The sequence below is a fragment of the Drosophila obscura genome, unplaced genomic scaffold, assembly GCF_018151105.1.
Source record: "Drosophila obscura isolate BZ-5 IFL unplaced genomic scaffold, ASM1815110v1 contig_150, whole genome shotgun sequence".
NCBI classification, from domain to species: domain Eukaryota; kingdom Metazoa; phylum Arthropoda; class Insecta; order Diptera; family Drosophilidae; genus Drosophila; species Drosophila obscura.
The window spans coordinates 9952135-9975999 of NW_024542736.1; the positions used below are offsets into that span (position 1 = coordinate 9952135).

A 23865-nucleotide genomic window follows, 5' to 3' on the forward strand; every position below is an offset into this window, starting at 1 on the left:
AAAATTGGTTCTAGTGCTGCAAAGCGGTTCATGGTTAACCAGCACTGTTCATATATACCCTTATTTACATTTAAACATAGCACGCATTTTATTGCTCATTTAAAAGGTTTTATTAATATATGGAGTTTATCTGGAAAACCAATACTGAATAGCATAGCGTAGCACTCGAAAACCGTTTATCACGTGCCTCAATCCCGCCCAAATTGGTGCACGTGACATTTTTGGCAGGGTATCGATACGTTCGTGTGGAGGGGACTATCTGGTTTGGTTTTGTTTATCTTTGAAAATGGGTAAAAGCGAGAAAAAATCAAAGAAAAAGCACAAGGAGAAGCGCAAGGAGCACAAGGAGAAGCACAAGTCCAAGAAATCGAAAAAGCACACCAAGCAAAAGGAGGCAACTCCGCCGCCGCCGCTGCCGCTGCCGGCCCAAGAAATAGATGAGGATTTTGCCATACCAATAGGTCCGTATCCCCATCATAGCATCGTTTCACTTGTATATTATGTGTGTGTCTTGTTTGTGTGTCCCCACCAAAAATATTTAAGCACTGATGAACAGCAAATCCCATGCGCCCGAGACACCGGAGGAATATCAGCGCCGTCAGAGCCAGATACGTCGCGAGGTGGATCCCGTGACCGGCCGCATACGCCTCATCAAGGGCGACAGCGAGGTGCTGGAGGAAATCGTGAGTAGAGAGCGCCACACGGACATCAACAAGAAGGCCACACGTGGCGATGGCGCGTACTACGAATCCCGATCTCTCGACGCGGCTCGTCGCAAAAAGTAGAAAGAAACCAAAGTGAAATGCAGGAAAAACAAAAATGAAACCCATAAAATATTAGTATTAATTAATAACTGTCCGTTTAATAAACAAATGCTAGCTCGGAGACTATTTATATACACGTGAAATAGGTAGAAAACATTTCTTTGGGGGCCTTGCACGGCCTAGTACAGCTGATGGAAGAATGTGGTGCTGCCGTCCTGCCAGGCGGGATCATCGCTAACCTTGGCCCGGCACATGGGGCACGTTTGCTCGCGCTTGAACCACGTCTGAACGCACTCATCACAGAAAATATGCCCACACTCGAGGATAATGGGCGAATTGAATGTATCATGACAGATGGGGCACACTACGCCCGCTGCATCCAGTTCCTCCTTAGTGGGCGGACGCTCAGAATCCTAGAAAAAACAATGATTGGATAAGGGAAAACCTTTACCGGATATGGCATGCTACGTACAATATTCCGTCTGAAGGTAACCACCGCTTTGTGCAACGACTTGGCACGCTCCACCAGCTCAAATATCTTTGCGCCCAGGTACAAGGCGGAGAAGAGGCCGCCCGAGACCACCTCAAGGCCCGAATAGGACTCGTAGAGGAACATGAACCACTGTGTGATGGGCTGCAGGGCACGATAGAACTGCGATATGTATTCCACCAGGACATAGAGACGAGCCTGCAAAGCAATCATCACACATCACAAGAGAGAAAGGGGAAATCAATGGGTATGGGATGCTTACCCTCACTTTGAAGCGCATCACATGATTGGGCAGCATGGTTATGGCCAGTTTGATGAGCATCGTGAGCAGCTTGATTATGAGATCACTGACCGCTATGTAGTACAGCAGCATGCCCAGTGGTATGACATTCACGGCATCATACGTCTCCGTGGTGATGACCGCCTTCAGCGTCTCCGAGGATGAGCTGGTTGGACCCAATTTGCTGCTTGTCCCCGGCTCCGTTTTGTAGGGCAGGGCGGAGGTCTCTACGCTAAAATATTTCCTTGGCGGCGGCACAATCAAGCCAAACGGATCCGGCGGTGCTGTGGCCAGAAACAGACGCACCGTCACCACTATCCCAATGAGACAGCAATCGCGCAGCATCGATGCGTAGTTCTTTTGTGCCAGCCGGGACACCTGATTCCGCACCGATCGATTCACATTGTACATGACAGTTTGCAGCACCAGCAGATCGACAATGCCCAGCAGGTGATCGTGTATGAATTTGATGAGGAGTATAAAGATGAGGGGCATATATCGCACGAAATGGCTGAGTATCTGCACGACCATGTCGTCCGATATAAGCTGCTCATCCTCGCCCTGGTGCTCGGGCGGCTCTGCCTGGCCATTGACGATGTTGTTTCCGCCAGCAGCCGCATCGCCAGCTCCAGGCAATGCAGCACCGGTTAGATTGCCATCGCCCAGATCTAAATTCGCATTGTGTTCATCCTCGCTCTCCTCGTACGCTGACGGATTGCTGTGCAGCTCCATGACGCTGGCATTGTGCCGGACACCCAGCGAGACTGTGTCGCATTTCACCCTCGCGCAACGAGATGCTGCGGCCCATCATGGCACTGGCACTGCTCGTGGCATTAAGTCCGTGTGCCACTCGTCCGATCCTTAGCGGAGAAGTGCCCACAATTTCTGCACTTGGCTGCTGCTGATGCAGCAGAATGTGCGCATTGTCCACGGGCGACGACGCTGGTGGCGGGTTTCCGGATGCTGACGCTGCTGCTGCCGATGCCGCTGGCTGGTATCGGAAGTTGGAATGTGTGATAAAGGAGCGCAGCGCCTCAGTCGATGGGGCCGTGGACAGGGAGAAGACATCATTCAGATTGACACGCCAGAAACCAAGTTGTCGCACGCCGGCGGATGAGCCCGATGCAGGTCCCGGCGTTGGCCCAACGCCAGGGCTGGGCAGTGGGTCCTCCAGGCTGCTGTTGGCACCCATGCTGCGGGACTGCTGCAGGCGACGGTTCATTTGTGTGGCCACACGGACGGGTGAGCTGGCGGCCGGTGTGTAGGAGCGCTGCCGTGCCAGGAATGAGGAGAGTATGTTGCCGTGTCGCGGGCCACCGCTGAGGCTGCTGCTGCGACCCGTTGGCAGATTGTGGCCGCCAATTGAATCCAGATTGATGCTGGTGTTGTGGGGAATGCCACCCGCCCCACTGCCGCCCGTTGCCATAGAGGTCATCGATGGTGCTGCTGGCAGAAGATAGTCGTGCTCCGCGGTCGTTGAGTCATTGTCGTCGCTTTCAATGTGTATGGATACGTTGGACAGATTGTTGTCCGTCTGGGCAGGACGATAACCAGCGCCACCGCCGCCTGACGGGTCCTTGAGGCCGTTTTTCATTGTTTTACGTGTTCCGCCTGACCCTCAGGAAATTGGGTAAAAACGGCAAAATTTTATGCAAATGGGCACACTTATATTTGGTATTTTCGGTGCCTGGGCACACTTTTACGTTACTTTCTCGATAGTAATTTCTCCTTGAGATGGGCGATTTGGCTATTCATCGTCATTCTCGGGACTTGCCCGCCGGATTTGAAATCTGGGAAAGAAAGGAATATTCAAGGAAAAATTTTTAAACGAGAAGGAACATTTGAGTCGCTCTACTTTTATACCCGTACCACTAACCATACAGTACTAATTGAACTATCGATAGAAATGGTCTCATCACCCTTAGCGATAACATTTTTGCGATTATCTAGAATATTCATCAGGATCTTGATAACGAATTTCGCGGTTCAAATTAAAATTTGATTTTGAAAGCAAATTTCTTTTGAACCATGAACCATGTTGCAGCTATCATTTCCCTGCTTGAATGAGCAAATGCGTGCATAATTATTATGAAAATTTTCCGTAATTTCACCCTCTCTTTTGATTAGAATGCAAATGACTCTGTTAGCTTACCACTTAACCACAACCACAACCAGAACCATAGCCAGAACTGACCTAAAGCCGTTGCCAGGCAACCGAAAAAGAAGGCCAAAACATTAACAAAAAACGTGACCAAAAAACAACCACCAGCACCAAGGACAACAAGGACACCCTATTACCCTATCCCTTGGCAGCGGTCAGTTCTATGCGATATTCAGTGAAACAAAGAAGTGAACGTGCGTGGCGTGGCGAGGGCAAAGAAAAAATGTTGCAGTCGAGTGGCAAAAGAGCAACCAAATGAACAAAATAAGTCAAATGGGTAATTAAAATATAAATATTTTTTATTATACAAAGCTAACGGCTATAAATATATATTTTCTATATATACGGGTACAATGTTGTTGTTGTTGTTTTTTTTTGTTGCTTGTAACTCTACGAGTGTTAAATGCTAAGCCTAATCTTCATTTGATGGATGTTGAACCCCATTTGATGCGTGCGCGCGCGCCTTTCCAGTAAACAAAAAAGTAAAACAAAAATATGCAAAAAAAAATATATTTATATATATATATTTTTTTATTATTGATCAGTCTGTGTTATCTCTCTCTCTCTCTCGTTCTGGCGCTCTCGGTCCCATTAGCCTCCCCTTCCCTTCCCATCCCATCCCAACCCACCAAACCGCATCCGGCTGCAGTGGTGGCCCATTCCCCCCCTCCCTTCCCACTATTAGTGATCTGATCCGTCCGCCCGTGGACCGATCGTTCAATGAACCGGCACCGTGATGCGGGGCGATAAACTTTTGGTTGTGGCGCGATCGCGATTCCGGCGCTGCAAAAACAGCTTGACGGACTCCAGCGGCAGCTGGAAGTGATAGTAGGCGCAATATGGCAACGGATCCCAGTAGGCAAACAATGCCTCACGCTTGTCCAGCGCCGTTGTCGAGGTGCTGCGCTCCAGCGACGACCAGCTCCAGTTGGTCAGCTCGTCCTCGGGCAGGCCCCGCCTATGGATGCACTTCATCGCCCGACACAGCAGCTGGGCGTGCGAGCGATTGTGGCAGATGTAGGGCAGGGCCACGCCCAGCCTGGTGCCCAGCGGCACAAATTGTCCGCCATGGGCGGGTGACTTGACCAGCCGGAAGCTAATGTGTCCATTGATGCTCCGCTGGAAGCGCACCTTGGCAAAGAAGGAGCGCAGCCAGAGCTCGATCTGGGCCTCGTCGTCGCGGCGGCACGGCACCAGATTCTTGGTGTGATGCTCCACCCGGCAACTGACATTGGCCACCACACGCGAGTCCTTGACGGTGGTGCAGGTCACGTAGTGGTGATAGCCGGGCTGATCTCTGACCACCAGCCAGGGCTGCCGTTCGCTTATCTCGTGCTGGCTGAACTTTAGCTCCGCCCTGCGATTGGGCAGAATGTACTTGTGCCGCTCCAGCACTCCCTGCATGCCAGCGGCCATCAGGATGTTGCGATAGCTGCCCACAAAGCCGCTCTCGTAGATGTGCTGCAGCTGTTGCGGTGCCGTCAGCACCGCATGGACGGGCAGTGGCATCTGCTGTGCCTCGCAGCGCTGGAATAGCTGCACGCAGTCATCCAGTTGCTGGGTCTCCTGAACGCTGGGCACAAAGCTGGCACAGCCGAGCACCTCCAGGTGCGGCTTGGCCAGGGCGTCGTAGTAGGCGGGACTGGTGGCACACACCGGCACATACACGGCCGGACGCTCCTTCTTCACGATGTGGCACAGGGCGGCAATGTACTGGTCCGCATTGCTGCTGGTGGGCCGCGGCACCACATAGAACTTGTCGACGGCCGTGGAGAAGCGTGCCAGGCCGAAGAGTCCCTCGAACTCAAAGACGACAACGCGCGCCCCAGAGCCGTAGAAGTTGCGGGCCAAGTGCAGGGTCTGAATGGTGCTGCCACAGCTGAGGAGTATCGTCCGTTGGCGCTGCGGCGTGCCCACATCCTCGTCGCCGCTGAGCAGCCACTTGACCATGGCAATGGGCACTCTCAGGAGCTTCCAGAAGATCCAGAGCACAGCCGATAGCCAGAAACTGGGCGCCGCTATGGACAGCGGGATGTAGAGAATGTAGCGGAGCAGCGTCAGCAGGAAGCGCAGCAGCAGCTGGGGTCCAAAGAGCAGCATGCGAGTGCCCAGCGGACGTTCCTGGGATGGCAATTGGGATTGGGAGTGGCTGCGCAGCAGACTGCCATCGGCTGTGCGCTGGCGACGCAGGGTCACAAAATGCTTGTGAGTTGCAGCAGCAGCAGCAGCAGAAGCAGCTGAAGCACCACCTTCCTCATCCTCTGATTCGTCCTGACTGGGATGCTCCGGTATGAGGTCCAGGGAATTGATGCGACGAAATTTGGAGCGATTCACTTGACGCAATTGTCGGGCATGCTCCTGCCGCAGCAGCAGATCGTCCAGGGTCTGGGACATCTCTAAACACTTCACGCACTTCGAACACTTTCAACACTCACGGGACAGGACAGCGGACAGACAGACTCCGTGGTGTAAGCTTCAAGCGTATTCAATCTGTTTCAATCGCGTTTCGCGTTTGGCTTTCGGCTACGTTACGTTACTGTTGCTGGCGAAAATCGAATTGTGACTAAAGCGCGTTTTAAATAGGAGCTATACTTTAAAGGCAAAGCCAAGATGCATGGCACGGCACCGGCCATCGCATCGCATTGTATTAATGATAACCAAACATCCCCCGACAACGACGGGGAGACACATCCGTCCGTACTGTCTCATTGGGCATTGCCTATACCTATGCACTGGCAGAAAATTTCAACAAACTCAAACGCATTTGATTTATCAGCGAATATCTTGATTGGTTCCTTTATCGCTTGGTCTGATTAGTTTATTGCAGTTTTAGCGATTACCAAATCTGTTTCTTAATGGTCTCTTAGGTAATTTCTGTGGCGCAGAAATAGGATCATTTATGCCTTTTTATGTGCTACATATAGAAAATATAGAAAAACCTTATCAATGACTTTATAAGAGTGAGTTTAGAATGCCTTTGTAGGTACTTGAAGCCTTGAAGATACATTGATTGAATATAGATTTATGCAGAAGTCAACAGCTAAATAAAAACGCCAACATCAGACATAAATTTTCTATTAGATTTGAAGCTTCAACATTTTTAAATTTAATGATGATATTTTGTTTTGTTTTAAAAAATTAATTGATCATTTTTTTGTTTTAGAGGCAAGCTCGCTTGTGGGCACACAACTTGAGTATGGTACATTTAGTTTTGAAGAACTTTTCTATTCTGAGAAACTAATGAATGGTGCTATAATCGCTTTTATTAACTTGGCACTTCTCATTTACCGTCTGGGAAATATTAAGCTGTCAAATGCATAAATGATCGTTTTGGACAGTATTTGTAGTCGTTAATTTTGACATTCCAAACTCAGAAAGAGTCGAAATAAATTAGATTATTGTTGTTCGTGCCGATGCGAATAAAATATATTACCTACCATTTTATTTTGGTTTTTGTTATTCTCTCAGTGTACTAATTAGCTGCCACATACTCGTACAGCACAACACACACGCATACGACTCTGATCAGACAGTGCTCTAATGTGTGTGTTTGTGTGTCTGTGGACGAACGATGATGATGATGATGATATGTTTACCCAAGTATCAAAGCTATTGTCGCCACTATAGCGTTGGCTGTCCCCCGGCGGAGAGCCCTCCTCCGATACTCATCCGTTTGTCTGTGATCTTTGATGATCGCTGATGTATAAATCATCCCGTTGCCGTGCGGCGCAACATTTGTAGATTGCAAATAGAAGGTTCGCTCCACATGGGTGCACGTATGCCAGGGCACAAGAATAACCATCACAGGAAAGGGCGATCGATCTACCCATCCAGCCATCGATGGAGCCCTTCTATCCTCTGCTCTCTCTCTGGCCAATGCACATCCTGAACGAATCAGATTAGTGGCACAAAAGTGAACTTTGTTCTGTCTCTCGCAATACGTACTATATGTACAATGTACATGTATAAGGTACGAACGAGTGTGCTGCTCAATCCCCCCATTTACAGTCTTTACGGCACTTGGCTTTGCCGACTTGCCGACTGGCCGCCGCCTGATAAGAGTCTGACTATGAACCCAACGAACACACTCATTAAACAAGCAAATCGTCGGACAGCACAGAGAGGAGGAGTGGAGAAGCACAACTTATGCTTCGAAGAAATAATCTCACACCTACACATAGTATTCGAAGATGTCGCTTTGGACCGTAGATTAAAACTGAAAGTGAAGGCAAACAAAACACCTCACCTTAATTATTGCTTAGAAATGGAAATGCATAACATAACCAATCAAATGGACTTTGACAGTCTACTACTATATACTATATACCATATATAGAGTGGATGTTATTCTCGATTTCTATATCTATATGTTCTATATAGAATATTCTATATACCGTTGTGTGTACCTGTCATATTTGTTGGTAGTATCTCCTCAAGGTCGCCTTCTTAGGTGAAAGCCAACACACACAGCTGATAATGAGGCACTTAATTTTTATTTTCATCTATAATATTTCACTCCGGTTTATTTTTGATTGGTGATCTTTTTGCCATTTCATTGGGTTTGGTTGGCTTTGGCTGTTGGCTGTTGGTTGCCATAAAGAAATAGTAGATGAGATGCTTCGGATCTTTGTACAGATGCGATGCATGTGTATGCAGTTCTCTGATACGGGCATACGATGGCGATAACCTCCCGCATCCCCAGGCCACCAGACTCTGGGCTCAGCGGAATGGCAGGCAGGCAGGCAGGCAGGCAGGCAGCTTCTCCATCGCAATAGCATTCGAATTCGCATGCCCATGCGCCCGCAACCTGGGCCAGGAAACATTTTGACATTTGCTTCTCTGAGGTCGCAGAAAAAAAGAGAAGAAAATCTCATGAAATGTTTTGTTCCGATTTGAGGATTACGTGGTGGGAGATAATACATATATTCGTACAGGTTGCACATCTGTTAATTTCAACTGAATCCACTGGGAGCGCTACATAAAAAGTGTAAGAAAATCATAGCAGAGAAGGTTCAATTAAAGATGGGATGTCATTAGGAATATGTAGATAGGATCACTTCCAAGATTATGTCCATAGAAAAAAATGATTTCAGCTAACAGATGTATTCATTATTGGCACATTACCATTTGTGCAACTTCATGGTCCGCAGCGACCATCATCATCTTTGGTATATCCCTATTCAATAGACACGGAACTTTTTGGGGTCTCTTGGACTTTAGATTGTTAGCTTCAAGTATTATTCATATTTAGAAGGGTTTGCCTCCATAGAATATTTTTTTTTAATTATAAGATTTTTAAATGTGTCTTGCCTCACGTCCATCAAATTTTCCCAGATCGGAATATTTTTAATTTTTTTCCGTGTTCCCCAAATAGTATGTTTATTGCATTATCATTACTTTCCTTGGAAAACGTCAATGCCAAATATTCCGTTACGAATCCATTTTGTGACTTTTTCATGTCCATGGGATTGGGTACTTTTAAGCACGTCCCTTCCCATCCCTCTAAACTTTGTTTTATGGATGTTTTTATATCTAAAATTACAAAAGCTAATTACAATCAATAGTTTAAGACCAAACACCTCTTCGAAACATGCTGTTTTTACGAAATATAACATGTTTTATTTCGGTGTCCCTTTTTTTTGCAAAGCGTACCGAACAAAATTTTTTTATAATTCACCATTATACTTGGGTTTTTTACTTTTTTTTTATGGAGTACAAACATAAATCTACTAATAAAAATTAAGTCCCACAAACCAATAGACTTTATAGTATTTTCTGGGCGGCAGTGTCCTTATTATTAATCACATGGCTGTACATATATACAGATTACTATAAACAATTTCTTTGCTTTTAAAAACCAACACGGAAAACTTTGCTTCCGTTCCATGCGGACTGAAGTGGGCTGCGATAAAATTTGATAAAAGGACAAGCAATAACATGGCTATAATTTGTTCATGTATGAGACCACTTATAAAGCAGCAACCGTTATTAAGAAGTACTAGTAGTATCTTTAGTATCTTTTGCTACTGTTGAGCATATATGTGGTTCTGAAATTGCCTCAATAAACGATCCGTTGAATCTCAATATTGCTCCTTTTACTTTCCTCCCCCATTTAATGTTTGGACAAACCAACGATTAGCATAATAGTCCCCTGTGCCGGGGTTATTTCTCAAAGTTATTCAACGAATAATAAATCAAATGAAAAAGGGTTAAGTGCATTGACAGAGCCTCCAGTACCGGCTCAATTTATTGCCCTGCTCATTGACTTATTAAACGCAGCTGGGCATGAACCAGCATAGGCGCTTTCAGCGTTACCACTCCGGGTATACCCAGTCTAGCCATGATCTAAGCGCTTTTCGCTGAGCTTAACGGACCGCATTCGGCATATGCTGCGAGACACGATTTGCATTTGTTGCTCGCTGGCACGCCAAAAGCATAATTGTGAGTCGAGCCAACAGGGGCTTTGCCCGTCGACTGGGGGAACTGAATCAATCGCGGTTGCTGGGGGTAACCAGGAATTTGTTAATTCAATGTTTATTATACCCCCCCCCCCAAAACCAAACCAAGTTCTGGGCGCTATGCAAAACTGCAGTTTCGAGACGGAGCAGAGACCCTCCTAATGGCCATCCTTCCTGCCCCCCCCTTGTTTCTCTTTATGTAAGTTGGAGTTGGGACTGTATCGAGTCGGGTTGGCGCTCAGTTGGTTTAGTTCCTTGAATCCAGACAGTACAGTGGGCGAATCCCATCCACTTGGCCGAATCGTTGGGCTCTGATTAACTTTCCCTCCGAAGTTGCATTAGTTGCGTATTTCCGCCTTTTGCGGAATTTGTGTCAATTGCCATCACGGCAGCAGGAGAAGGGGGAGTTTACCGTTGCCTCAACCTCAAGCTCTAAGGAACCTCAGAGGAACGAGGGAAACGAAACCCTTGGAGGCGCTCGTGATAGCTTGATGAGTACCCAATTGGCGCTCAATCAGTTAACAGCATTTTTGTAGTGCGCGGATTGGCAACAGGAAGGCACGTGTGCCTCGAAAAAAACGTTCCCACTGGGTTGCCCATCGCCTCTGCTGACAAAATAAAGTGCTTTAAATCTAGACAAACGTTTTAAAGTGTGACATACAATATACAATATAGGTGGAGTACGTGGAGTGCTATAAATCCAGTGAGCAGTAAGTTCAATTTATAAAGAAGTGACTGTAAAATAAAACAAAAAAAGTTCTATTCTAATTGAAAAAATAGATTTGTAATCCCAAAAGTCTCAGCTCAGTTTTCTGAGAACATTTTGTGTGCTACTGATTATAGTATTCAATAATAGACTTATTCAATTCAATAATATAGCTATACATTGATAAGGCGGTGTCAATTCCATGACAGGATTAATTTAATTTAATATTTGATGCAGCTCTAAAAACTACAATTTTATATAACTGACAGCTCTGAATAATGCAATATTACTAGGCGAAATGAAACGAGTTTCAAATGATTAATACGAGTACAATATTAGAATAACTTTCTGAAGTGAAATGCGAGAATTGTAGTCAGCATTTCAGACAAAAAAACGTTTGCAAATAATCCTTTTTCATTTTGCTTATCAATTTTATAGTTTTTTAATGAATGTTTCTTTATTTAATAGAGCTAGTGTCTCTCTTGACTCTATCTTCATTAAATGCGAGGATAATTTAAACTAAACTGTTGAAAAGTAAAATGAATAGTCAATGGAATGTAATGAATGAGTCATTCATTACAGGCCCCCAGTTATCTTGTCCGGATGCAGCGATTTTTTAAGCAATGTTCGCATTTCGTACAGCGTTGCCTCGCGTGCCACATTCAAGATCCTGAAGTGATTGAATCTATCTCTTGCTCCCTCATGATTAACCCTCGAGGTTCCAGAGACACTCGTAATGTCCATGCCATGCCAGTAGAATGCCACTCCTGAGCATCCACAAAAAGATGGACCTTCGACAGTGGTTCCATTATCGAAAAATGAAAAGGAATATAAGGCCGTCATTATCTCTATACTTTTCCTATTTATTAATAGAAAAAGTATAACAAAATACTCGAAATACAGCCACATGAATATTTAAGAATCTTTCAACTTTGGATGTCTTCCCTGGGCTTTTTTCGCCTGTCATATTCCCTATCACCGCCGAAAATCTATATGCACAGATTTATGCACCTCGATTGACGACCACCATTCAAATATAGCCATTATAATGAGACATAAACTCGTGCTCTACTCTTCGAGTAGAAATAAAATATAAATAGGTCCTGGCGCCATCGAACAGCGGAACAGGTTCCGCGATTGCATGCCAAAACATAGTCGAAATATCAATGATAAATGCTATTATTACTATTATTTTTATTTTGTTTTTACTCTGTGCATAAATGTCATTGGAGCGGAATGGGAATGGGGGATGGGGTCAAAGGGGGGGCACAGCATAAGCAGCTCAAAATTAGAAGTCGCATTCGTGTCAAAAGAAGTTTCAACAACGATGGAAATATTGTTTATTAAAATAAATACGAGGACAAGGAATTATTGTGAGACTTCTTTTTGGTGGGGGCAAAGCGGCGGAGTAGCAAGAAGCCTTGGCGGTGCGGTGCATGGGGACGACAGTAAACACAAAACACTCGCTGCTGTCCTGGTGACAGACGGTACAATGCGTGTCCTCAAGTGGATTTCAGAAATATCATTCCGCTTGCATGGGGTGGGGCACAACATCGTTCCATCATAATGGTGGTGGGAGGGGGGTGCGACTGGGTTCCCGGAACTTGTTTATTTGCGAGAAATCCACCGCCACGTTCTCCTCCTTTTTTGGGGGGCTGTCATGGTGACCCCTTTACCGGGTGGGGGGCGGGGTCGGTCTGGGAACATGGCAATGTGTGTGTGTGTGGCATGGCATGGGCTGTGGCTCCCCGGAACAAGTTAATAAATCAATTTGGACGAACTTATTGAGGCGCCAAAAGTTTCGTTTGGAAATAAAGTTTTCCCCCTCCTCTCCCACCCCATTTGGGGGGCGCACACGCAACGCGAAACCGCAAAGGCAATTTCTAAGCGGAAAAGGAAAACAAACCAAAAAAAAAAATTGAAATCAGTTTTTGCAATCCACAGATGCAGGCGTATCGCGATAACTTCAAGCAAACGCCCTGCCCATCGGCCGTCGACCTTCAGGCGTCGTCGTCGTTGGCGGCGGCAGGCCCACCCCCATCACTGCCCCCACATCCACCGTCCTCCAACGCCTCCACGCGCCTGCCCTTCTCGCGCCAGCAGCGTGGGCGTGACCGCGACCCATCGGCCAGTGGTTCGGGCATCCTTACACCCAGAATGATGAGTCCCGGGCCACAGCCGCCGGCGGGCGGCGCAGAGCCCTCCACTGCGCTGCTGCGCCAGAACCAGGAGCTGCGCCAGCGGCTGGCAGACGAATCGCACAGCTATCGGCGCAGGCTGGACACCTACAAGCAGGCGCAGCACAATCAGGCGAATCTCGTGAGCCGCCTCCAGTCGAAGATCCAGCAGTACAGGCAGCGATGCAGCGATCTGGAGGATCGCATGCACGAGACCATCAAACCGACGATGGCGGCAGGACCCAAGCTCACGACAGGACCCACCACCAGTCAGGTTTTGGTGAGTATCGAAGGACATGAGGGCAGGAGGGAATCTTTTCTAATTGGTCTCCCCAAGCAGTGCTCGACATCCTTGACTCTGGGCGGACAGAACAGTCTGCCGTGCAGCTCCTCGCTGGACTCGCCGCCGCCCAGCTGCAGTCGCGACTTTGGCCATGAGGATGGCAGCAGCGAGCTGTGCCGGAAGCTGGAGGAGGAGCATCTGCGCTGCGAGCAGATACTGGCCCAGAACAATGCCCTGCGGCAGCAGCTGGAGGAGTCGAATCGGACGAACGAGGCGCTGACCAACGATCTGCAGAAGCTGACCAACGACTGGTCGGGCCTGAGGGACGAGCTGCTGATCAAGGAGGATGAGTTCAAGGAGGAGGAGCAGGCCTTCAAGGACTACTACAACAGCGAGCACAATCGCCTGCTGAAGATGTGGCGCGAGGTGGTGGCCGTAAAGCGCTCCTTCAAGGAAATGCAAACGGCCATGAAGCAGGAGGTGGCCAAGATGGGCCACGAGATCAGCTGCGTGGGCAAGGACATCAATGGCTGCACTGCATCGGTGGCCTTCGCACAGCAGCAGGCCAAGCGGGCGGCCGACGAGGAGCTAAAGCAATCGCATCGCATCAGCGACGAGCTGCAGCATCAGCTGGCCACGCTCAAGGTGCAGTACGAGAGTGCGCGGCACGAGATCATGGAGCGTGATCAGCGGCTGCTGGAGCTGATGAATCAGCTGAAGAAGTTGGAGGATCGCTGTGGCCAGGCCGAGTCCCAGGCGGCGCTGGCCAGCCGCTACAGCGACGAGATCGAACGTCTGAACAATTCCATGCGCGAGATTGCGCAAGCCGTCGTTCAAGATGCTGAGAATGCGGATCGCGAGGCAGACGCCGAGGTCACCGGCGGGGCCATGCAGCACATGCATCTGACGCGTGATGCCGCCTCCGCGGTTACCGGTACTGCCGCTGGTGGTGGTGGCAAATCTCCGCGTCGCAATTCGACACGCGCCTCCCAGGCCTTCGCCGAGGGCACCATCTCCGCCGTCCAGGCTGCACTCCACAAGTACCAGCTGGCTCTGCACGACATTCAGGTGAAGTTCCAGCACACCAGCGAGACGCTGCGCTCCACCAAGACCCAGCTGGACACCAGCGAGGGCACCAAGCAGCTGCTCACCACCAAGATGCAGCAGCTCACCGAGAAGCTCGACTCGAGCAACTCCAAGCTCTCCGAGCTGCTGCAGGAGCGCGAGAGCCTACAGAAGAGCCTCGACGAGGTGCGCACCCAGAAACAGCAATCGGAGATGGGTCGAGCTGAGCTCAATAATGCGGTGAGTGTGGGGGTGTCACAGTCAGAGTCAGAGTCAGAGATAGTCACAGTCCGTTGGGCGATAACTCGAAAAGTCTGATCTGAGATCAACCCATCGAACCCATAGATTATATAAATGCTTCCAAGTGAAATTTTCTGTTGATCTACATTTTGCGAGTATACTAAGGTGGGTTGGATGTCTGCCTTGAATTACAAATTACATTTTGAGATCCGGGATGAGACATGCACTGGGATGATGGCTGGTTACTAGCTATGGGATAGGATAGAGAGATTTATAGATGGATAGATAGATCATAGATAGATCATAGATGGGTAGATAGATAGATAGATAGATAGATAGATAGATAGATATATGGGTAGATAGATATATGCTAGATAGGGAGGATAGCTAGATTGATTTTTGCAGATAGAAGAATAGATTGATATTAGTGGATACTCACAAAGAGTGAGGCTAAAGGGTGGAAAATAAGTAAATTACAGAACTTATATTGGAATATTTTTAGTTGGAAATTAAACGCAGACAATATGTGTACCCACCCACACATATATATAATATGTTCATGAATTTAGAAATAGATTAAACATAAATATATATTTTGGGTTCTACCTGATAGATCTGGTTATTCGAGAAGGACATCTGTCTACGAGTATATTTAAATTTGATACCGATCTATATGTGGGCAGACTGACTGTACAATTTACAATATACTCGTGGAGACGAATTGATAGACTAAAAAGCAGACTCAGCAGATAGCTTATGAAATATGTATATAGAAATCCATTTAAATGTTATTTAATAGAGCTGTCTGGCTCTGAAGGTAAATCACAGCTAAATAAAATTCTATAATAATAATTATAATTGGAAATAATGCCATTACATTTGCATCTTCTTTCCTCAGTTTGAGAGTCTCAGCGGGGAGTACGAGAAGCTGCAGCTGAACTATGGAAAACTACAGAAGCGCCTCGATTCCATGGATGAGGACAAGAAGGCCGTGGAACTGGAGATACAGCGCATACTGAAGGACAAGAATATCACCGAACTGAATCTGAGGTACGTAAAGTTTAGGTAAAGTTTAGCCACTCTAATTGCTTGCAATTTAAACAGATCCGAGGAGGATCGTAGCAGCCGTTTGAGGGAGGAGACCATATCGCTGCGCGAGGAGCTGAATCGCGTGAGTCTAAATCGGGACTTGTTGGAGCAGCAGCGGATCGAGTCGGACAACCTGATTTGTCTGCTGGAGAAACAGAAGTCGGACCTCGAGTATGATTTGGATAAATTGCTGCTGGAGAAGTGCGATCTGCAGGAGAAGCACGAGAAGCTGTCCAGCAACAGCTGCTCGACCAGTGACGAGCTGAAGTCCGTGCAGAACTGCCTGATGGAGGCCCAGGATGAGCGCAAGAAGCTGCGCCTACAGTCCGGCGATCAATCGAACGAGATTGGCGAACTGAAGAAGGAGCTGGCCGTGCTGGACAAGGCACGGCTGGAGCTGGAGACGGACAATCTGTCGTACAGCGAGAAGCTCAAGTGTCTGCAGCTGGAGAAGGAGAAGATCCTGCAGGACTTGGCCTGCGTCACAAGGGATCGGGGCGACATTCACAACCAGCTGACGGCCATGTGCCGCAAGAAGGAGGCACTCAACGAGGAGCTGATGCGCACACGGCAGCGCCTCGAACAGACAACGGAGACGAACAGTCGCCTCAATCGCAACCTCGAGGAGATGGTCAAGGATGTGGAGGAGAAGCAGGTGGTGATTGATCTGCACGAAAAGGACACACACCGCCTCAACGAACTGCTGGCCGCCATTCGCTCTGAGAAGGAGTCGCTCGAATCGGTGCTCTTCGACACAAACACCTCGCTGGAGGCCACCGAAGAGAAGCGCAGCCAACTGGAACGTGATCTGCAGGAGGCACTGGTCCGTGAGGAGTCGCTGAAGAACCATGTGGCCCGCCTCCAGAGGGACCTCGAGATGTGCCAGCGCAAGGCCCAGGAGACCAAGACGCAGCTGCTGAATGCTGCCCGCGCCGCCGAGAGCGATTTTAACCAGAAGATCGCCAATCTACAGGCGGCCGGCGAGGACGCTGCCAAGCGACATGGCGACGAGGTGCTGCAGCTGCGCAATGCACTCGAAAAGCGTATGCAACAGGCTCTGCAGGCGCTGCAGACCGCCAAGGACGATGAGATCGAGAAGCTGCAGGAGCGTCTGGCCACGCTCCAGGCGCACATCGAGAGCCTCGTCCAGCAGCATGAGGAAGCGCTGATCCGTGCTGAGAGCGAGAAACAGCAGGCCCTGCTCATCGCCCATCGCGACAAGCAGGCGGTGGCCGAGCGCCTCGAGTCCGTCTCACGGGATCTGAAGACCGAACAGGAGTCCCTGGATCGCAGCAAACGGGAGGCCAACGCCCGCGACGAGAAGCAACGGTCGGCCATTTCCCAACTCAAGGACGAGATGGTTCACATGCGCACCAGAGATGAGGAGCACAAGTGAGTACTGTTCCATAGGTTCCATCCTTTGGCGTAGCTGTAGAAGATCGTGTTGATAAAGAAAAGTTGGTTTTTGGGATCTGTTGTACCCGGTTTCGCCCTCGGCAGCCGGCTCGAAGTAAGAACTGATGCAGAGACTGCAGCTTAGCCGTTAATCCAACGATTTGTCAAAAACGATGCCATTAATGGCGCTTAATTAACGCGCCTATCAACGCGTATGTCAAACAACTTGGGGGACTTACTAAAACTAAAGGACAATAAGAGTTAGGAAAGCCAAAGAAGAAGAGGCAGAACTCCTATCTATTTTATATAATGATAAAGAGATAAGAATCTTCAAATCTTTTTAAAATCTCGAAACGTAACGTTGTGAGTGGCTGCAGCGGAAAATACCTTTATCCAAGACAATATAACAATATACGCATCTTATTATTATATTGTTTCTGCTTTACCAGTGCGATATCACAGGAGTGAGGATAAAAAATTTGGTTGCTTTAACTTTTATAGTCTCTAAGATCTAGGCGCTAATCGGGAAGGATGGATGGACAGACACAAATGGCTGATATATATGCCTATTTTATGGGGTCGAAAACATTGCCTTCCATCCACTTAGACCACAAAACTACTACATACATACATATATCCCTAAACTGCTCAAGTACCGGGTATTATTATTTCTTTCTTGTTATTTCCTTCTGCACTGTTCAATTGTTGCTGTAAAAATCTCTTATTCGGATAAATATATACCAAAATTATTCCGATTACTGCTTAGAATCAAACTGGAGGAATGCATTCGCAAGCAGGAGCTGCAGTTGTGCAGCATCCGGGAGGAGCGGGACACTCTGTGCCGCATGAGCGAGGAGCTGAAGATGGAGATCCGGCTCAAGGAGGACAAGATGGAGGGCACCAATAACGAGTTGCAGGATGCACTGCGCAAGACCAAAGAGGGTAAATATTTCCTGTGATCTTCTGACGATCCAATATACTCATTTTACACATATATTCTGTGCTGCAGGCGAGGGCTTCATTGACAGCATGCGAAAGGAGCTGACGGACAGTCGCCGGCAGCTGGCGGACAGCAACATTGAGCGGGACAAGTACTCCAACAGCAACAAGGAGCTGCGCGATCATGTAAAGCGCGTGGAGAGCGCCAAGCGGGAGCAGGCCCGCGCCATTGAGGAGGCCCTGCAAAAGATCAGCAGTCTGGAGGATTCCAAGAACTCGCTGGAGAACGAACGCACTCGGTTGAGTACCATACTCAAGGAGACGGAGAACCACTTCACCAAGACGACGCAGGAGCTGAATGCCACGAAGGCGTCGCTGCAGAAGGCCCAGGTGGAGTTCGCCCAGAAGGACGAGGGTGGCAAGGAGCTGCAGAGCAAGTTGGTGGCCGAGGTGGAGCTGAAGGAGCGCGCCCAGCAGGAGCTGTGCCAGATCAAGAAGCAGCTCTCCGACCTGGAGGCGAATCTGTGTGCCACGCGGCAGGAGTTGGGACGTGCCCGGTGCCACAACAACCAAGAGGAGCATCGCTTCCATGCCCGCGAGCAGGAGCTGGCCCAGCGCATGGAGGAGGCCCGCGGCCGCGAGAAGCGTCTCGAAGATCAGAAGCACAATCTGGAGGTCTGCCTGGCCGATGCCACGCAGCAGATCCAGGAGCTAAAGGCCCGCCTGGGCGGTGCCGAGGGCCGCATCCGGGCCCTGGACGAGCAGCTCTCCTGCGTGGAGCTGCACAAGCGCGACACCGAGCAGAAGCTCTCATCCGTGGTGCACACGCTCCGCCGCATCGCCGGCATCCAAGTGGATGGCAGTGTGAATCTCTCGCATCGCCTGCTCAGTCCATCTAGGCGCTTCAGTCCGTCGCGCAGTGTGGGCGACTACGATGCCAGGAGCTCCTCCCAGTGCCCGGATGCACCGATCGACGTGGATCCGGATCTGGTGCGCAAGGGCGTGCGGAATCTCATGCATCAGGTGGCGCAGCTGGAGCGGGAGAAGGATGACTACAAGTCGCAGCTGGGCGCCGCCAAGAAGCAGCTCCAAGATGCGGCCGAGCAGCAGCTGCGCTGCGATGCGAAGCTGAGCAAGCTGCAGGCCATGCTCCGGAATCTGCAGGAGGAGAAGAGCAACCTGGAGACGGAGCGCAAGATGAAGATCTCCGCCATCCATGCCCTGGAGGAGAAGCTCAAGCAGCGCAGCGACGAGTGCCAGATGCTGCGCGAGCGCTTGGCCCAAACGGAGATGCAGCTGGCGGCCACAGCCGAGGAGAATGGCCAGAACGAGGAGCGGCTGGACAAGTGCCGACAGCAGTGCGCCAAGCTGGACAACGAGAAGCGACAACTTCAGGAGGAACTGGCCAAGGTTGAGGGACGCGCCAGCAAGCTGGATCTGCAGCGCGTGGCCATGGAGGGGGATCTGACACGCCTCCAAATGGCACTTCAAGAGAAGGACTGCAGCATTCGGCAGGTAACCGAGCGACTGGAGAATCAGAACCGTGCTCTCACCCAGCTGGAGGATCGGTGCACCTCCCTCAAGTCCACCGTCGATCAGCTGAAGGAGCGTCTGCAGAAGTCCGCCGTCAGCGAGACCCAACTCCGGGGCGAGATCAAGACACTGCAAAAGGAGCTCTCCGAGCAGGGACACTGCTCGCAGGCCAACGAGGACAAGCTGAAGCTGCTCCAGAAATCGCTGCAAACCGCCGAGAATGAGAAGCGCATTCTCACCGAACGCCTGGACAGCTCCCAGACAAATCTCAACGAGCTGCGACGCAGCCAGCAGGCGCAGCTCGATGGCAACCAGCGGCTGCAAGATCAGGTCACCGATCTGGAGGTGCAACGCTCGGCGCTCGAGTCACAGCTGAGGATTGCCAAATGGAATCAGGAAAGCGGCGGCGACAAGGCCCTCAGCAATGGTAATGGCGGCGCTGGCGGCGAGGAAGAGCTCAGCAGGCAGCTGAAATCCTCGCAGCGCGAGAAGTCCGAGCTTCGTAGCAAGCTGCAAACACTTCAGGTGGGTTTCCGTGTCATCTTCATGCCCTGTCCTGTTCTTTAGCTTTCCTGCTCCCCATTCCAGGACAAAGTCAAGCAGTTGGAATGCGAACGGAAGAGCAAATTCTCGGGCGGCAGTGCCTACGATCGTGCAGAGAAATCCAATGCCTACTATGGTGGTGGGGCCGCCGATTCGGGGGAATTCGACTCGAATCGCTATGATGCGGGTGGCACCGCGGCCGGCTCCTACAGTTGTGGCCTCGATCACAGTGTGATCGAGCAGGAGACGCGTGACCTGCGGCTCAAGGTGCGTCGCCTGGAGACCCTGCTGGCCGAGAAGGAGTCCGAGTTGGCTCGTGTGAAGGCGCGCATGAACGACAGCGCCAAGTGTCTGGATGGCATGGACACGGAACGTTATCGCAGCGCCCAAATGCATGCCGAGAAGGTGCTGGATGTACGCGAGCAATCGCACAGACAGCAAGTGCTGCGACTGGAGAACCAGGTGGGTGCCAAAATGGGTGTGATAAATCTGTACTGCAGTAAATAGCTTGGGATAACCTTCTCCACAGATCTCCATGCTGCGGGAGCAGCTGGCCCAGGAGGCCAAGCGACGACAGCAGTATGTGCTGCGCAGCTCAAAGGCGAATCGCGAGATGCAGCATCTGCGTACAACACTGGGTGACTCACTGCGCAATGTCTCCCAGCATCCCGTGGATGCACATCTGCTGGAGAGCGAGAGCCGACGGTGAGCATCAAGCTAGGATGGTCAAGCGTTTCCTTTACTCTGTTTTTTTTTTGCTTTTACAGTCTCGATTCTGCTGTTTCGATGAGCCTGCCACCGTCGACCTGTCGGGACTACGATCGCGATTAGAGAACATTTCCTCCTTCACAAGGATTGAACTTGATCCCGCCAAGATGGTCCACTGTAATGCTCACTGCCATTTGCGATTGCATTTATTTTAGAGACGCTTCCTAGGAGTAGCAAAAACCACAAACAACCAACCAACCATAACATAACATAAGGGTGCCTCTAGTCGCATTTGCATTTGTGTTGAACAATCTCATTAAATCGCATTTAGTACAATTGTAGCTATTGATTTGTCTGCCCCGATAGACAATCGAATATAGTGCGTTCCCCCATTTACCATCCACGTACCGCATTTTGGGCCCGATCCAACACTGGGCCACAAGTTCCGATTCTCCCGGGAGCCAGGGAGAACACCGAACCGATACAATATCTCACGATAATTTACATCATTCGCATTATTCTATCAAAACACCGAAACTAGTCAGCACCAATACAAGGCAAACAAAAAAATCTATTTTAATCCCTAGCATATCTAAACCTATATACAGTGCGGACTGCAAACGACTGCATGTTTTATAAACTATACTTATATACAAGAGAAATACACATCTATTGAACACAAACATGTCTCACTACTTTGCGGCTTTCAGCATCTTCTCCAGGCACGTGACAACGCTCTTCATGTTTGCCTTTTGCCCAGAGATCTTGGCCACCTCCCCGACAATGGCAAACAGTGCCTTGGCCTTACCTTTGTGATATTGCAGCACTGCCTTGGGCTGATTGGCCATGGCCTGCTGGCAATAGGCTTCGATGGTTTCCAGATCGCAAATCTGCTCCAGACTGTGCTGCTCAATCAACTGGAGGGGAACACAGATTAGTTACTAAGATTTCAAAGTGCCATTCAGGGGTGGAGGGACTCACCTCATTCACTTTTGCTGTGGGATTTGTGTGCAGCAGTTGAATGAGCTGGCGGGCTGCCTGAAGATTAATCTGTTCCGAGTGCAGGCCCTTGACTATGTTCTTTAGATCGCTGGCCGTTATAGAGCTAAAAAAAATAATATACAAATTTCAGATGTGGTTTCTTAGGACACATTTTAACCTACCAATCCTCCACATTCAAATTGGATTTATTGCAATAAGTCAGCAGATCGTTGATGAGAAAGTTTGAGGTGACTTTCGTGGGCACCTCACTGAGATCCCTCGTTATATTCAAGAAATAATCCAATAGAATGGGTTCATTCTGGAAAGAGCCAAGAGGTTAGAAGATTTTTCCAATGTTTTTCAATGTTTTTTGATTGACTCACCACCAAAATAATGGCCGTCTCCGCATTCAGCTGGTACTGTTCGACCAAACGCTGGCGCGTATCTTCTGGCAGCTCGGGAATTTCTTCGCTTAGAGCTGCCACAGACACGAGATCCTCGGTGGACTTGGAGCCCGGCTTGAGGTTTAGATGCAAAGGCGGTAGATTTGGCTCTGGCATGAAGCGATAGTCCTGCAGCACTTCTTTGTCACGCATGGCCACTGTGCGCCTGTTTTCCGCATCCCAGGAGCGTGTCTCATTCGTTATGACCCCGCCCTCGGCCACTGCGTCGAGCTGTCTGTGTATTTCGTACGTAATTGCCTGCGAAATGCTGCGAACCGAACCAATGTTCTTGACTTCAGTGCGTACACCCAGTGGATCGCCTTCCTGGTGAATCGATATATTCGCATCCACACGCAGAGCGCCCTCTGAAATATATAACAAAAATTCATTTTGACAACCATTTATAGTGAGGAAGAAGGACTTGCAGATACCTTCCATTTTGCAGTTGCATGTCTGCAAACGTCTGAGTATTAGCATCAGTTCCTTGACCAACGAGGCTGCCTCCTCGCCCGTCTCCAGATCTGGGGCAAATACCAGCTCCATCAGTGGCAGACCGGCGCGATTCAGATCCACTAAACTTCTTTTGAGATGGTCATCGTGCAGAGATTTGCCACTGTCCTGCTCCAATTGGAGTTGCAGCAATTGAACAGACTTGTAGTAGACCTTTTTGCCAGGTGTTATCACGGGAAAAGACATTTTCCCATTGTTCGCCAAAGCCGCACGCTGCTGTGTGATTTGATAGCCGTTCTGGATAGGCCCGCAAGGAGGTTAAATAAAGGGGAAAGCTTTTGCGAAATCATCCTACTTACTGGCAAATCAGCATAGAAGTAATGCTTGCGATCAAACATGGATACTTCATTCACCTGACAGCCCAGGGCCAAGGCGGTTTTTATGCCAGACTCCACACACTTTCGATTGAGCACCTGGTGAGGGGTTTATATATTAATTGCGTTACTACGGGCTAGCACCAAACACATCCAAAGTTCTTCTCACCGGCAAAGTGCCTGGTATGGATGCATCGAAATAGGCCACAGATGTGTTTAGGGCCGATCCGAAGGATGTGCCGCTACCAGAGAACAATTTTGAGGCGCTTGAAATTTGTGCGTGCACCTCCAAGCCCACAACGCTTTTCCATTTGCTGTGGCAGGCAAAGTTATAGTAAGCTTTAATTGTTTATACTTTCGTTCATACCGTTTGGGAATTTGGGCTAATTTCGGCTGCGTGGATAGTTGCCGGATTAAATAACTCATTTTTTAATCACGCTGGAATCACGCTTTCTGCTGTTGCTGTGATTTATTTAGCGCTGCCAGACCTTATATGTATATGGATAGGAGATAGAACCAGTGCTGCCATTTAGGCCTATTTCACGCTAGATCTAGCCTTTTTTATATGTGGAATGGCTTCTAAAATTTGCAAACAGCTGATATTAGCTGTTTAGCATTATTGTAAGATACATTTAGCTTAACTACAATTTACGATATGTACTCTTCAGTCATCTTAATAATATTCACTTAAATCATAATCATTGGCGTGTATTTAGTCTTGGCTTTATTTTTGCTTATTTATTTTTAATTTAGGTAATTTTTGGCATATTTTTCTTTTGAAATCTA

The 23865-nt window shown here is 48.9% G+C and overlaps 5 protein-coding genes across 6 annotated transcripts; 2 read left to right on the forward strand and 3 right to left on the reverse strand.

Annotated features, from left to right (window-relative positions):
• The first annotated feature begins 5 nt into the window (after positions 1-5).
• Positions 6-885, forward strand: LOC111069476 (ADP-ribosylation factor-like protein 6-interacting protein 4). Its single transcript, XM_022359556.2, has 2 exons — positions 6-461; positions 544-885. The coding sequence occupies exons 1-2, from the start codon at positions 287-289 to the stop codon at positions 783-785; spliced, it is 417 nt and encodes a 138-aa protein (XP_022215248.2). The 5' UTR covers positions 6-286; the 3' UTR covers positions 786-885.
• On the reverse strand, positions 841-3206 carry LOC111069462 (E3 ubiquitin-protein ligase RNFT1). The gene is given in 4 exon segments (XM_022359538.2): positions 841-1177; positions 1237-1452; positions 1517-2297; positions 2299-3206. Coding segments are annotated over 4 exon segments (2061 nt in total). The 5' UTR covers positions 3129-3206; the 3' UTR covers positions 841-943.
• A 491-nt stretch (positions 3207-3697) lies between these two features.
• On the forward strand, positions 3698-21530 carry LOC111069458 (rootletin). Of its 2 annotated transcripts, none has more exons than XM_041591722.1 (10): positions 3698-3972; positions 12804-13316; positions 13377-14624; positions 15523-15674; positions 15729-17105; positions 17875-18050; positions 18118-20105; positions 20169-20585; positions 20653-20828; positions 20891-21530. In XM_041591722.1, the coding sequence occupies exons 2-10, from the start codon at positions 12804-12806 to the stop codon at positions 20952-20954; spliced, it is 6111 nt and encodes a 2036-aa protein (XP_041447656.1). In that variant the 5' UTR covers positions 3698-3972; the 3' UTR covers positions 20955-21530. The 2 variants fall into 2 exon arrangements, with proteins under 2 accessions (XP_041447656.1, XP_022215225.2); XM_022359533.2 differs by lacking the exon at positions 3698-3972 and adding an exon at positions 10496-10863.
• Positions 4347-6341, reverse strand: LOC111069465. Its single transcript, XM_022359542.2, has one exon. The coding sequence runs from the start codon at positions 6087-6089 to the stop codon at positions 4413-4415; it is 1677 nt and encodes a 558-aa protein (XP_022215234.2). The 5' UTR covers positions 6090-6341; the 3' UTR covers positions 4347-4412.
• LOC111069466 (glutamyl-tRNA(Gln) amidotransferase subunit B, mitochondrial) lies at positions 21386-23809 on the reverse strand. The gene is made up of 8 exons (XM_022359543.2): positions 23447-23809; positions 23249-23393; positions 23065-23178; positions 22687-23002; positions 22196-22620; positions 21995-22131; positions 21813-21936; positions 21386-21748 (listed from the first exon to the last, which is right to left on the reverse strand). The coding sequence occupies exons 1-8, from the start codon at positions 23503-23505 to the stop codon at positions 21524-21526; spliced, it is 1545 nt and encodes a 514-aa protein (XP_022215235.2). The 5' UTR covers positions 23506-23809; the 3' UTR covers positions 21386-21523.
• Between the last annotated feature and the right edge of the window lie 56 nt (positions 23810-23865).